At 41.9% G+C, this 13776-nt stretch overlaps 1 protein-coding gene across 1 annotated transcript in view; it reads right to left on the bottom strand.

The window, feature by feature from the left end:
• Positions 1–13776, bottom strand: part of PRKN (parkin RBR E3 ubiquitin protein ligase) — a 1305872-nt gene that overhangs the window by 28710 nt on the left and 1263386 nt on the right. Inside the window, 1 exon segment of the mRNA XM_027603377.2 lies at positions 9706–9789. Coding sequence (XP_027459178.2) covers positions 9706–9789 — 84 coding nt within the window.

The following is a 13776-nucleotide window of genomic DNA, read 5'->3' as shown; positions in this document are numbered from 1 at the left end:
CTTGTTTAATGTTATATCCAAAATACCTGTAGTCTTTTTTTTTTTCATGGATCAGTTATTTAATTAGGTTCTTTGTAAGAAATTTAGACTTTAATGGTACAGAGTAGATGCTTTATAAGTATTTACTGGATCTCTCTTTTTTCCTTCTTTTTATTGATTATAAGAAATTAAGACTTAGTTTAAATCAGATTCAAAGTCATGTAACAAAAGGTGTAACACAATGGTTGGAGACAAAATTTTACCTATAGATACTTATGGATACCACCTTGGATCTGGTGGTGGACCCTCTGCCACATCTCGCCCCACATCAGCTGCTGGGAATTTTGGTGCTGCTGGTTCTTCATTGAGACGTATTTAAATGAGATGTATTTAAATTTTTATGCAGTTAGTTCTCAACACTTAAAATAAGGATATTTAACATAAACACATGAATTTCAAGCTACTGAAAAATAGAATAAATCAGTTTGGAAGATCTGGTAACATTGCTCCCCCATTTTTACTTAGCAAAATTGACTGGACCTATGTCTTTCCAGGTTTGCTCAGACCCCCACAGGCTATGTACAATTGTGTTTGCAGGCAATTGTTTTAATGTGCTTTTCCGTTGCTGGAAAATTAGAAGAAAATGAAATGTATCTTCATCCTTATCAAAACATAGGAAAGTCCATGAACCTGCTCATGGACACTACTTCGCTCATGGACACTAATCGTCTGGTCCCTGTCAGCATTTGAGTGCCACGGTGGTACAGTATTTCACTAGCCAACAGTAACGTACACATATCCCCTTTTCAAAATGCAGAGTGACACCACTTAGAAAGATTGTCAACTCTATGACCCTGGGTGGTCACTCTCTCTCCTTATACCTTGTCTATAATCCAAGTCTATGGCATAATGTTGTGAAGAGCTCAAAATAAAAAGGTGTATTTGAAAGTGCTTTGTAAACAAGTACTATACAAATGTACATTATTATTTTTCTCCCAGGCAAAATGGAGGTTTATTCTTCTAATTTAGGAGGCAGATGGAGGGAAGAGTGGGTTATTGTGGGCAAAGTTATTTTCTCTTATGATTCAAAAGATGGCTAAGGCAAAAGTCAGCCCTGAAGTCACTGCCCCATCCTTTTAAAATTTTTTAAACTATTTATTTTTTTATTATGTAAAACAAACTATAGTGAACATTTTAGAGTTACCATATATTTCTGCTTTCACCCGATTATGAAAGCAAGTAGCTAGATTTTTTGCCTTTGAAGAGACATGACTCTTTGAGCTTTTGCTATGAAAGATATTTTCCATCTGAAAAGTTATCCACATCGTGGTTCTAATTTCAGCTTTATTGAGGTATGATAGACATATAAAATTGTAAGATATTTAAAGTGTACAACATGACAATGTGATGTGTCATACACTGTGCAATCATTCCCTCCGCTGAGTTAGTTCATCCACCACCCTCACATATTACTGTGTGTGTACGTGAGAACGTTCCAGTTCCACTCTCTCAGCAAGTTTTAATTATACAATACAGTTATTCATTATAGTCACCAGGTTATACATGTGATCACTGGAACTTACCATCTTATAGCTGAAAGTTTGTACCCTTTTACCAACCCCTCCCCTATTTTTGCCATCCCCGACCCCCTGGCAACCACTTTTCTACTCCCTGTTTCTATGAGTTTGACTTGTTTTTTTTTTTTAATTCCACATATATGTGATCCCATGCAGGATTTGTCTTTGTCTGGCTTATAATGCCCTCCAGTTTCATTCATGTTGTTGCAAATGACATAATTTCCTTCTTTTTAAAAGACTGAATAATATCCCATTGCATAACCGTTCATCTGTTGACAGATACTTAGGTTGTTTCTGTACTTCGGTTATTGTGAATAATGCTGCTATGAACATGGGAATGCAAATGTCTCCTTGAGATGATTTTCTTTCCTTTCAATATATACTCAGAAGTGAAAATGCTGGATCATACAGTATTTCTAATTTTAATTGCTTGGGAACCCTCCATTCTGTGTTTCAAAGTTCCTTTCTCCACACCCCTGCTAGCATTTTTTATCTCTTGTCTTTTTGATACTTTGTGGTTTTGATTTGCATTTCCCTGATGTTTAATGATGTTGAACAGCTTTTCATATACCTCTTGGCCATTTGTAAGTCTGATTTTTGCATATAGATTTTAAATCCTGCAACTTTACTGAAGTTGTTTATTAGTTCTAACAGGTTTTTGGTGCAATCTTTTGGGTTTTCTGTATATAATATCATGCCATCTGCAAATAGAGATGCTACTTCTTCCTTTCTTATTTGGATGACTTTTATTTATTTTTCTTGGTTAATTGCTCTGGATGGGACTTCCAGTACTATGTGGAATAAAAGTTATGGACATCCTTGTCGTCATGTTCCTGATCTTAAGAGGAAAAACTTTCATCTTTTCACCATTGAGTATGATGTTAGCTGTGAGCTTGTCATATATGGCCTTTATTATGTTGAGGTACATTCCCTCTATACATAATTCGTTGAGCATTTTTATCAGGAATGGACGCTAAGTTTTGTCAAATGCTTTTTCTGCATCTATTGAAATGCCCATATGATTTTTATCCTTCATTTTGTTAATGCATCATATTGATTTTTAACATTTTGTTAATATATTGTATTGACTGGTGGATGTTGAACCATACTTGCATTCCTGGAATAAATCCCACTTGATCATGGTGTATGATCCTTTTAATGTATTGTGGAATTGCATTTGCTAATATTTTGTTGAGGATTTATGGATCTATGTTCTTCATGGATATTGGCCAGTCATTTTCTTTTCTTGTAATGTCCTTGTCTGGATTTGGCATTAGGGTAATGCTGACCTCGTAAAATGAGTTTGGAAGTATTCCCTTTCTATTTTTTGGAAGTCCTTGAGAAGAATTGGTGGTAACTGTTTACATTTTTGCTGGAAGTCACCAGTGAAGCCATCTGATCCTGGACTTTTGTTTGTTGGGAGGTTTTTTTTTTTTTTTAAGATTTTAATTATTTATTTGAGAGAGAGAGGGAGCAACCATGAGTGGGGGGCAGACGCAGAGGGAGAGGGAGAAGCAGACTCCCCAGTGAGCAGGGAGCCTGATGAAGGGCTTAGTCCTAGGACCCCGAGATCATGATCTGAGCTGAAAGCAGATGCTTAACGGACTGAGCCATCCAGGCACCCCTCTTGGGAGGTTTTTGATTACTGATTCAATCTTCTTACTGGTAATTGGTTGGTTCAGATTTTCTATTTCTTCATGATTCAATCTTGGTAGGTTGTATGTTTTTTCTCCACTTCTTCTATGTTGTCCAAATTTGTTGGTGTATAATTTTTCATAGTAGTTTCAGGATCTTTTGTATTCCTGTGGTATCAGTTGTTTTGTCTCCTTTCATTTCTGATTTTATTTATTTGAGACTTTCTTTCTTGGTAAGTCTTAGTAAAGGTTTGCCAATTTAGTTTATCTTTAAAAAAAACCCCACCTTTTAGTTTTATTGTTGTTTACCATTATCTTTTTGGTCTCCATGTCATTTATTTCTGCTCTGATCTTTGTTATTTCCTTTCCTCTACTCACGTTGGGCTTAGTTTGTTCTTAATTTTGTAGCTCCTTGATGTGTCAAGTTAGATTGTTTATTTGAGATTTTTGTTGTTGTTTCTTGATGTAGGCATTTCATTTCAGTTTTGAAGACCTCCCTTTAACATTTTTTCTAAGGCCAGTCTAGTGGTCATGAACTTCATCAGCTTTTGTTTTTCTGGAAAACTCTCTCTCTCCTTCAATCCTAAAGGACAACTTTGCTGTGTAGAGAATTCTTGGTGGGCAGTTTTTTTCTTTCAGTACTTTGAGTATATCACCTCACTCCCTTCTGGCTGGCAAAGTTTCTGCTGAAAAATCTGCTAACAGTCCTCTGGGAATTCCCTTGTACAAAACAAGTTGCCTTTCTCTTGCTGCTTTTAGGATTCTCTTCTTGTCTTTAACTTTTGACAATTTACAATATGTCTTGATGTGGATCTCTTTAGAGCTTATTTAGTACATTTTGAACTTCCTGGATCTGGATATCTGTTTCTTTTACTAGGTTAGGGAAGTTTTCAGCCATTATTTCTTATTGGTCTCCTTGATGATGTCCCATAAGTCCTTCATGCTATCTTCATTTTTAAAATTCTTTTCTTATTTTTAAAAATTTTATTTATTTATTTGACACAGACAGAGAGAAAGCTCACAAGCAGGGGGAGAGGCAAGGGGAGAGGGAGATGTGGGCTTCCCACAGAGCGGGGAGCCCCATGTGGGGCTTGATCCCAAGACCCTGAGATCATGTCCTGAGCCAAAGGCAGATGCTTAACCGACTGAGCCACCCAGGTGCCCCTAAAATTCTTTTTCTCTTTTTGCTGCCCTGGTAGGATGAGTTCCACTGGCCTGTCTTTGAACTCGTTGATCCTTTCTTCTACTTCATCTAGCCTGCTGTTGAACAAGCTCCTTCTAAGGAGATACTGGCAACTTGCTTCTTTTATTGGAATAGGCTGAAGGGAGGTGGGAAGGGTATCTGCTGGCTTCCCTTGTCTCTGGGCAAGACTGCAGCTAGCCCTCAGATGCCTGCTAAATTGGAAGCCTTATTCTAAGGTGGCAGCTTTTAAAGTATTTCGATAAACCCCTTTCAGGGAAAGATGGGAGATAGTGTGGCAAAATCTTTTTGCCTGGTTCCTCTATGCTGAGCCCTGGGTGGGGATAGCCAGTTAAGAATTGCTTCTTTGTTTGCCACAGTTCTGTGGGACTCATGAATGGAAGCCTCTTTGACTATCAGGGCCAGGGATCAGAGACCCATCCCTTGGGTAAGAGCCCCTAGTTGGGGTGCAGACTTGTGCACAAGCTCCTTCCAGGAGGACACTGGCAACTTGTGGTGGATTAGAGGGAGAAGGTGAGAGAGGCATCCTCGTGTTTCCTTGGTCTTTGGGGAGGATTACAGCCAACCCCTAGTGCCTACTAAATTAGAAGTCTGGCCTGGAGGAAGCAGCTTTCAAAGTATGCAGGTAAACCTCCTTCATGGCAAGACTGGAAGATGGGAGGTTTTGCCTGCTCCCTCTATGCTGAGTCCTGTGGGGATGGATGTGCTGATTGCGGTGTGCCCCGTAGGAATTGCCTCTGTGTTTGCTATAGTCCTGTGGGTCTCATAGTCATAAACTTTACTGGTTTTCAGAGCTAGGTGTTTGGCACTCAGTCTTTACAGTTGGGGTGCTAGATGTAGGGTCCAAACCCTTCGCCCTTCTGGGAGAAGCTGTGAGTTGGGGGTTCTGTCCTGATTGTATGGCACAGTGCCAGGAGTAGGGTTTATGGCAAGAATGTGTCTCAGCCTTTCCCACCCATTTTGATGTGGGTATTTTCTTATTCATCTGATATGCAGGAGTCACTCAGCCAGTTTCTGGATCTCTATCAGAGGGCACTGCCCCATGTGTAGCTGTAGGTTTGGTGCATCTGTGAGGGCAGGCAGCTCAGGAGCCTCCTATGTCACCATCTTGGATGACTCCTCTCCACCATTCTTGTAGAATGCTTTCCTGGCTTCATGGTGAGAAGGGAGGTTTGGGGATGAAAGAAAGAGTTGTCATTCTTTCAAACAGCACTTAGTGAGTACCTACTATATCCTAGGCATCCTGGGCACTAGAGGTTATAAGGACAAAATAGGTACAAACCTTGCACCAACAAAGCTCTGAATTTTAGTGAAGAGACAGGGAAACAATATTTCAGTGTGATGAATGTATAACAGAAGCATTTACAGTTGTCTGAGAGCTTCAAGGAGGTAGTGGGGTGGGCAGATGGCTTCCTGCAGGTGACATATGATCTGGGTCTTGAAGGTTGAGTAGGAGCTTGGCAGGCAGGGATGGGTATGCTCCCTTTAGACACTATAGATTTGTTACTCAGTGAGAGCAGTCACTGTTCCCAAACTACTTTGATCGGCTACTGCCACTGAAAATGATTTCCTTTGTGGCTTTGGACAATACCATTAAAAATCCAGAAGTCTCAGTTTTCCTTCCAGTTGAATAGGGAGAATAACATCTACTCCTTGGAACCACTGGGAAAGTGAATCAATTTATGTGGTTTGCAAGAGCAAGTGTTTACTTATTAGAAAGCCCCCAGAGGGGATATATGGACGGAGACAGAGCATGGGGAGGAGAACAAGCAGACAAGAACAAGGGGAAGCAAATGGGACTGGACTCTCATTAGCCTGTGATGGATTGATCTTCTGTCACCGATTTCCCAAACTCCCAGCAGTTTCAACCTAAAGCTTGCTCAATATATTAAAACCAATTTAAAACCAATTTTTGAGTTTGCTTTTTTTAAAGAAAAATATTGCATTAATCAAAAAATGCATTAAGTTTAGGGTCAAGCAGCCTAACTGATGAAAAAAAGCCTGACTGGGCCCCAGGAGACATGGGCTTGCTTGACTGGATAATGTAATATCAAAGACTAGAAACCACTCAGCTTTCAAGGGAGAACAGTGGAGAGCAGGCACAAACACCGGAAGGAGAGACCTTACAGGTGAACTGAATTGAAAGGACATGTGAAGAGGGTTAATGAGGGTACTTTGTTAGTGTGAACAAAATCCAGACACGAGGCTGCATCCAAAGCCTTCAGTTCCAAGAGGGGGCCCGCAATTAGATTTTATTGTCGGATGTGTAGAGTGTCCTCCTTTCAAAGATTTCATATCAGTGGAATTGCAGAGGTCATCTGCTTTTTGAGAGAAATAGAGGGAACAGACAACAAATTGATCCTACTAAAATAAAAGTCCTTTCTCTTACTGAATGGAACTGGGTCTTTTAGTTTGATGAAATAGTTCATGTGGTTCCTCCCTTTCCATGTCCAAGAGTAGCTATGATTGAAATCAGGAGGCTTTGGAGACTTGGTAAATCAGATCATAGAGAATTCACTGGTTATTCTGTATTCTTTCCCCTCCTCTGGCCTGTACCTGGAAGGCTGACTCCCTCAGGCTGTGTTGCAAGGACCCCTCAGGGTTCGCTTTTGGTTGGATGTGGAGACATCAGCAAGAGATCAGAGGGTGGGAGAGAGAAGTGGAGATGTCCATCTTCATTCCCTTCCTGCTTGGGGCCCATTTCTGGCAATGCTGGACCCTCTGTGGTTATACTGGCTGTCAAGAGGCCCCACGTCCATGGCTCCAGCCCCCAGGGTTATTCCCTGTGTGACACCATTTCCTTCTTTTGTCCCTTCAGGCCTTGGGCGGTCATGGCTCCCCACTGACGCGGCCCTCGGAGGCCCTCCATGTTGTTTGGGTTCTTGCGACTCTTCCCCACCACTGTAGGTCCTCCGTGACCTTTTCGTTAAAATCTCATCATGTGCACATTTGAGTTGGATTCTTTTTCCTGTAGGACCCTAATAAATCAGAGACACAGGGGAAAAGGGCAGCAAAACCCCAAGAAGTTGCCTTCTGTTCTCAGGCAACAGTGGATAGACAGACTCTTCCAGCTCGACTGGTCAATTTGTTTTGTTTCAAATAAGAGGGGTATGAGGTTGGTCCAGCAGCTTGAGCGAGGAAGGAAGGAGCGTCGTTTCAGGGAGGTCTTATTGAGGACCACCTCTTCCTGAATTCTTTCTGGGATAACTGTCCTGAATTAACTATTCTTTTTCTGGATTCCTATCATACTGATTGTGCAGCCCTTGTGGCAACTAATAAAGTAATATAAAGTCTGTGAGGGCAGGTACTTTATCCCCAGAGCCTAGAACAAAGCCTAATGGATTATAGGTGTTTAACACATATTTGATGCATGAATGAAATAATGTCTTTTTCTTTATAGATGTAACGATCGCTCAACAAACATCTATTAAATATCTGTGCACCAGATAAGATATTTGCCTCTGTATCTTTGTCCATGCAGTACTTTCTGCTGGGATGCTCTTTATCATCCTTAACCCACTATCCTTTTGACAAACTCTGATCTACCTTCCATGACTTTTCTGGGGAAGCATTACACAAAGCTATAGATTTCCTAAGCTTCGTTTTAGCATATCAACATTGTTAGATATTTTCCTTTAAGTCTCCCCTGTGACTCCTTTATGTGACTCTGAAGAAAAATATATTTATCTGCAGGGGCGCTTGGGTGGTGCAGTGGGTTAAGTGTTTGACTCCTGATTTTGGCTCAGGTCATGATCTCATGGTCATGGGATCGAACCCTGTGTCAGGCTCTGTGCTCAGTGAGGAGTCTGCTTGAGATTCTCTCTCTCCCTCTGCCCCTGCCCCTGCTCACTCTTTCTCTAAAATAAATAAATAAATAAATCTTTAAAAAAAATACTTATCTGCAGTTTTCCAGCAGAATGTCTGGTGGATACAAATGACTGATTTGATGTTTGCTAATTGGTGGTCCTTGCAGATACAGGCCCCTGGGTCCTGGTCATCTATGCTTAAGGCCAGCTCTAACCTTTCTCCCACTTTCCTGAGTTGAACATTAAGGTTTGAATGGCTTTAAAAAATTCTGGGGGGTTACCTCAGTCTTTAACACCATGGTTGGTTAGTTCTTCTTGAATGGAAGCCTTTGTCCATGTTTGTGGTCATAAGAGCATACGGATCTAAGTTGCTAGACCAACTCCATTTCTTGGCGTCTTGGTTTAGTCTAGCTCTTCTGGGCTACAGCGGTGCTGAGGCAGGGGTGCCTCAGGGATAATATTATTCCTGACATCAGTATGCAGTGAGCTCGTACTTGAATGCCCCTGGGCTAAAATAAAATCACCAGAAAGAGTATTTGCTGCTTCTGTTGCAGAAATGGCAATATGCTCATGGCCAACATTTTAGAAGCCGATGAGAAGACCTGAATTCACTAGTTATGTTTATGTGGTTGTGTTAACATTAGTAAATAAGCCCACAGAATACCTTACAAAGATATACTTCTTTATGCTCTGATGTCAGAACATTCAGATATTTTAAATTCTGTACTGTAAAATTAAAGTGTTCTGAAATTTCTATGTCTATTTATGAGATTCCTGTCAATAAAGTAACTAAAAGATTTATCTGGGTAGATTTGATGTTTAAAACCTTGTTAACATCTCTATAAGTAGAAAAATAGTGAGCAAATTCATCAACTGTGCTGAAATTTTTATTCCTTTCCTCTAAGGTTTGGCTGATCATAATTAATAAATAAAAGAAAATGTATTTGCATTCCCCTAAGTTTGATATAGTACATTAGAGATTAAGGCTCAGTAAACACGTTCTTTACCTAATCAAGACTGAAATACAATTTAGCATACTTCATGATATTGCTTAGAAACAATAATATCCTTGCATCATATAATACTTCTATGCACATCATTCATGGAGATAGTTTCACCACTGATTTTAAACAAGGCACTTTTGAAACAACTATAAATGTGGGGTTCATATTGATTGATGTGATTCAGAAATTGTTAAATTGTTTTTTCTTTCCTCTAAAGACTCCTCTGATCATGCTGTGTTCCTTTCCCCTATTCCATATACCCCTGGGGCATATCCCAATGGCCATCTACAGGTGGGTGGTTCTGGGAGGGTCGTGAGGGTAGGAGAGCCAGAGTCCCATTCCCCGTGGCTATAGGACACTAGTCTGGTTTTGGGTTTTTGGTTTTGTTTTGTTTTTTGTTTTTTTGTTTTTTTTAGATTGGGACCCTCTTGACCTTCAGGAAAAAGCTTCTGTCTCTCACCCATATCCCGAGCCCTATTTTGTAGAAGGAAGAGGGCACTCTACCTGAGTAACTGCTCCTGAGGCTTCAAATAGGGTGCCGCATTCACCTTCATGGTACGCTTCCTTACAGTCCCGGCAGAAGACAAACTGCAGAAAAACACACACGTGTTAGGGATGGGTTTGTTGGCTGCATTTGGACCTAACATGTTTTTCCTTTTCCACGCTCACTACAGTCATTCCTCTGACTTGTGTGGTGGCTTCAGTGCCAAATTACTTTTTGCAAAGAGAAATAGTTATATTTTGATGGTATTGTTCGCTCTTTACTAAATAATGTTCCAAGCCCTATAGCAGGGTTTCAAAGATGCATGAGTCTTATTTCCTATCTTTATGATGTTTCCAGTCTGGCAGAAGAGACAAGAATGTAAATAAATATTTGTCGTTGAGTGGTACTGGTGTTAGGATATGAGGAAATCAACTTTATTCAAGAATTTCACATCCAAGATCTGTTTCCATACACAGAGGATTTATAAGTTCATGTTAGTAGACTTAGTTTTGCATTGAAAGCCTATTACGGAAAGAAGAAATAAATTGTGTCCCCTGTGAATTTATATGGTGAAGACTGACCCCCAGTACCTCAGGACGTGATTGCATTTGGAAATAGGGTCTTTGAAGAGGTAAGTATGGTAAAATGAAGTCAAGAGAGTCGGCCCCAATCCTGCGTGACGGGTGTCTTTATAAAGAAGAGATTAGGACACAGACAAACGCGGACTGAGAGATGACCATGGCGGGACACAGCAAGAAGGCAGCCATCTGCAAGTCAGGAGAGAGGCTTCAGTGGAACCAACCCTGCTGACACCTTGTTCCTGGGATTTTAGCTTGTGGGAGTGTGAGAAAATAATTGTTGTTGTTGGAGCCCCCCAGTCTGTGGTACTTTGTTATGGCAGGCACAGGTAGCTGATACCTGGCCTGGAGTGGATCTGCTCACCTGGGGATGGTGCCCCTTTCATCATTCACACACCACAGAATGGAAGAGACCTGGGGAGCAACTCACTGCTCTCCACCCTCCACCTTCAGGGAAGGAAGCTACAAAGCGAGTGCTGGAAAAGGAAGCTGTCCTCCCACCGTCGGGAATCTGGAGGCCCCTCTAGAACCATCGCCACCAGCCATGCTCCAGAGGGTGTGGCTAAGGGTGTGGGCCCTGCAGTCGGACACATGGGATTGAAGCCATCATTCCGTCATCTGCCCACTGACACTCCCCGGGAAGCCACCCTGGCACCTGTGCCTCAGCCCTGTGCCCTTTGAGAAGCGAGGGTAACAACAATAACTATCCCGTCGGATCCGTGCACGCGGTGGGTGAGCTAGTCCATGTCAGCTGACACACGACATGTTCTGAACATCAAGCAGATAACAGCCAGGGACTATTTCCTCCCCTCCCATCCTGTTTCACAGCTGAGGAAGGAGTTGCTTTACCAGAAAACAGGTTCCCTTCCAGAAACATTCTCTAACTCCCTGGGGAGGAACACGTCTCACAGTAGAAACTGTATTTGGAGAAGATGCTCTGGCAGAGAGGATCAGGGAGTACGGAGTGCAGGCAGTGGGGGGTGGCTTTCCAGCATTGGCCCAGAATGAGCTGGTACTCTTCCCATGGAGAGGCAGGTTCTAGGTCTTTTCTGCTTAAATAAGCATGCGTTCACTACTTGGCCAATAGCCCATGGTGGAGGTGATGGTATGCTGCGTTCTGGGCCCAGGCCTGAGGAAACGGGCAGCTTCCGCTGCTGCTAGTGTTCCCGAGCTACCAGCAGGCAGCCGGCACCAACCTGCCTGCCGGGCTTCTGAGCCGTATTTCCAGGGGCTCTTCCAGCCCCTGGATTAGTTGCCCCAGCTGATCCCAGGTGGAACAGAGACAAGCTGTCTTTATAGGACCCTGCCCCAATTACGGCCTTGTCGGAAAAAAACAGGAATTGCAGCAAAACAGGAACAAGACTGTTGTTGTTTTAAATCACTAAGTTTTGGGGTGTTTCTTACACAGCCATCTATAATGGATAGAGTAATGGCAGCGAGAATCCAGAAGACTCAGAAAAGTTGCAGAGGCTTGAAGTTCTCAAATGAATATTCTATTGCACGAGCCAGGAGGTCAGCGCAGTTTTGCTTCAGATAAGACTGGTTTGAACTGATAAACAAACCCCCAGACAAACAGGGTACAGAAAAGTCCAGCTTTATCCCCCAATACATCACCACCCTTCCTTGCCTCCAAAAGAACAGCCCATCTGAGGCCGTTTTCCTTCATGCTGTCTTCACCACAGAAACAGAACTCCCTCCTTCCCTGTGTCCAATTTCTTGTTTCAACAGCTCATCTGAAAACTGTCTTAATCACCGAGCATATTAAACAAGAAAGGCAAGGATTTGTTAAGGAAAAGGTCTCTATAGATATGAGGCAATCTACCTTCTAGGCATTATTTTCAGAGTGTTGTAGTCTTATTTCTTCTCACAGCAAAGAGACTGGTCCTCATTTTGTGGGACATAAACTTTATTTAAAGATTCAGGTTGGTGGGAGACGGGTGTGTCAGGTTGTCTTTACACAACCTGCCAACACCACTGGGTTTTAATTTCTGGCATTTTTTATTTTCCCTGAGCTGAAAGCTAATCCAGTGAACAGAGAATGAAGTGGATCTTAGGGCCTCCTCTTAAGATGAAAAACAATTTTTTTTTTCAAATTAATGTGTCCACTCATCTTTGGGTTTGCCCCAGAGCCATTGCTTTGCTCTCACATGCTACGTTCGATTGAGCCCGGACGGTTCAATCATTGAGAGGCGCTCACTGTGTGATTTCATGCCAGGGCCTTCCACAGAAGCAATCCTGATCTCTCGGCGTGACAGGGAAGACACTCCACAACTTATTAGCTAGTGGATGAGATATAAAATCAGTTTCATGGTAGACGAACACCCTGGAGGTTGATCAGTTTGTCAAAATAAATAGGTCTTTCCTGACACAAAGACATTAAATCCCTTTCACACTGGGACTACAAAGAATGGACTAAAAACATACAGGAAAGGAAGTGCACACGAAGATGAAGGCCTCCCCGTTTCAGCATGGCAAGAGGCAAGCAAAAGCTGCAAGAATCCGCTGGTGATAATTTCATATTAGTGTACTTGTTCATTTGCTTCCGTTCAGAGAGTGTAACTTAAACGTAGAGATATCATGCAGTGGGCTTCCTAGTTAAATAACTTGCATCTTTCTCATACAAAATGGGGAAATATCTAGGAGGTCTGATCTTGAAAATGTTCAGGTGTTTTGTTTTGTTTTAAAGTGGGGGAGAGATAGAAGGAGAGCGAGAGAGGAGAGAAAGAATCTTAAGCAGGCTCCATGCGCAGTGCGTGAGCCCCTGGCGGGGCTCGATCTCATGAAGCCGAGATCATGACCTGAGCCGAAATCAAGAGTCAGATGCTTAACCGCCTGAGCCAAGCAGGTGCCCCCAAAATGTTCAGGTTTTTAACTATGTTATTCAGAATTCAACCAGGTGCTTGTACAAGTGCTTAGGCCCTTTAGTTCCCAAACTGTGCACTGAGGCACTCTGGAGTGCTCAACAAGCTCATGGGGGTGTAATGGGATATTTTAAATTTTTGAAGAAGACACAGTGATACTGTTGTTCACTGTGTGAATTACTAACTCAAGGCGGTTCATGGTGTTACTGCGGATTGTGCTTCTCTTCTTCTGATGACATAACTTTGCAGAGCTGGGTTTTTGGTTACTGTGATAGAAAAACAACTACCACGTGAGCATCTGTCTGGAACAGGAGATGTAGTTATTTAGGAATGAAATAAAAATATTTTTTCTTTCAATGTATGTGAACTATCTTTTCAAATGACTATTGTGTTGCTAAGACATTAATTCTTATTTATCTTACTTGGACCTGAGTATTTAATAAACAAAACTGTTTGGACCTAAGTATTTGATAAACAAAACTACATTTCCTCTGGTTTAGGAGCACCATGAAACACTTACTGAGTTGCTAGGGGCAGGGCGGACAGAGTAAGGTTGGGGAACTCTGGCTTAGGCATACACAAAACTCCTTGAGGTAAGGTTTTGGGCCAATTTTCAAACTGTCAGTGGCACAGATATTTCCAGAGAAAGAGC

The sequence above is a fragment of the Zalophus californianus genome, chromosome 7, assembly GCF_009762305.2.
Source record: "Zalophus californianus isolate mZalCal1 chromosome 7, mZalCal1.pri.v2, whole genome shotgun sequence".
Taxonomy (NCBI): domain Eukaryota; kingdom Metazoa; phylum Chordata; class Mammalia; order Carnivora; family Otariidae; genus Zalophus; species Zalophus californianus.
Note: the sequence above shows the minus strand (reverse complement) of the source record. Positions and strands in the feature narration are given on the sequence as shown.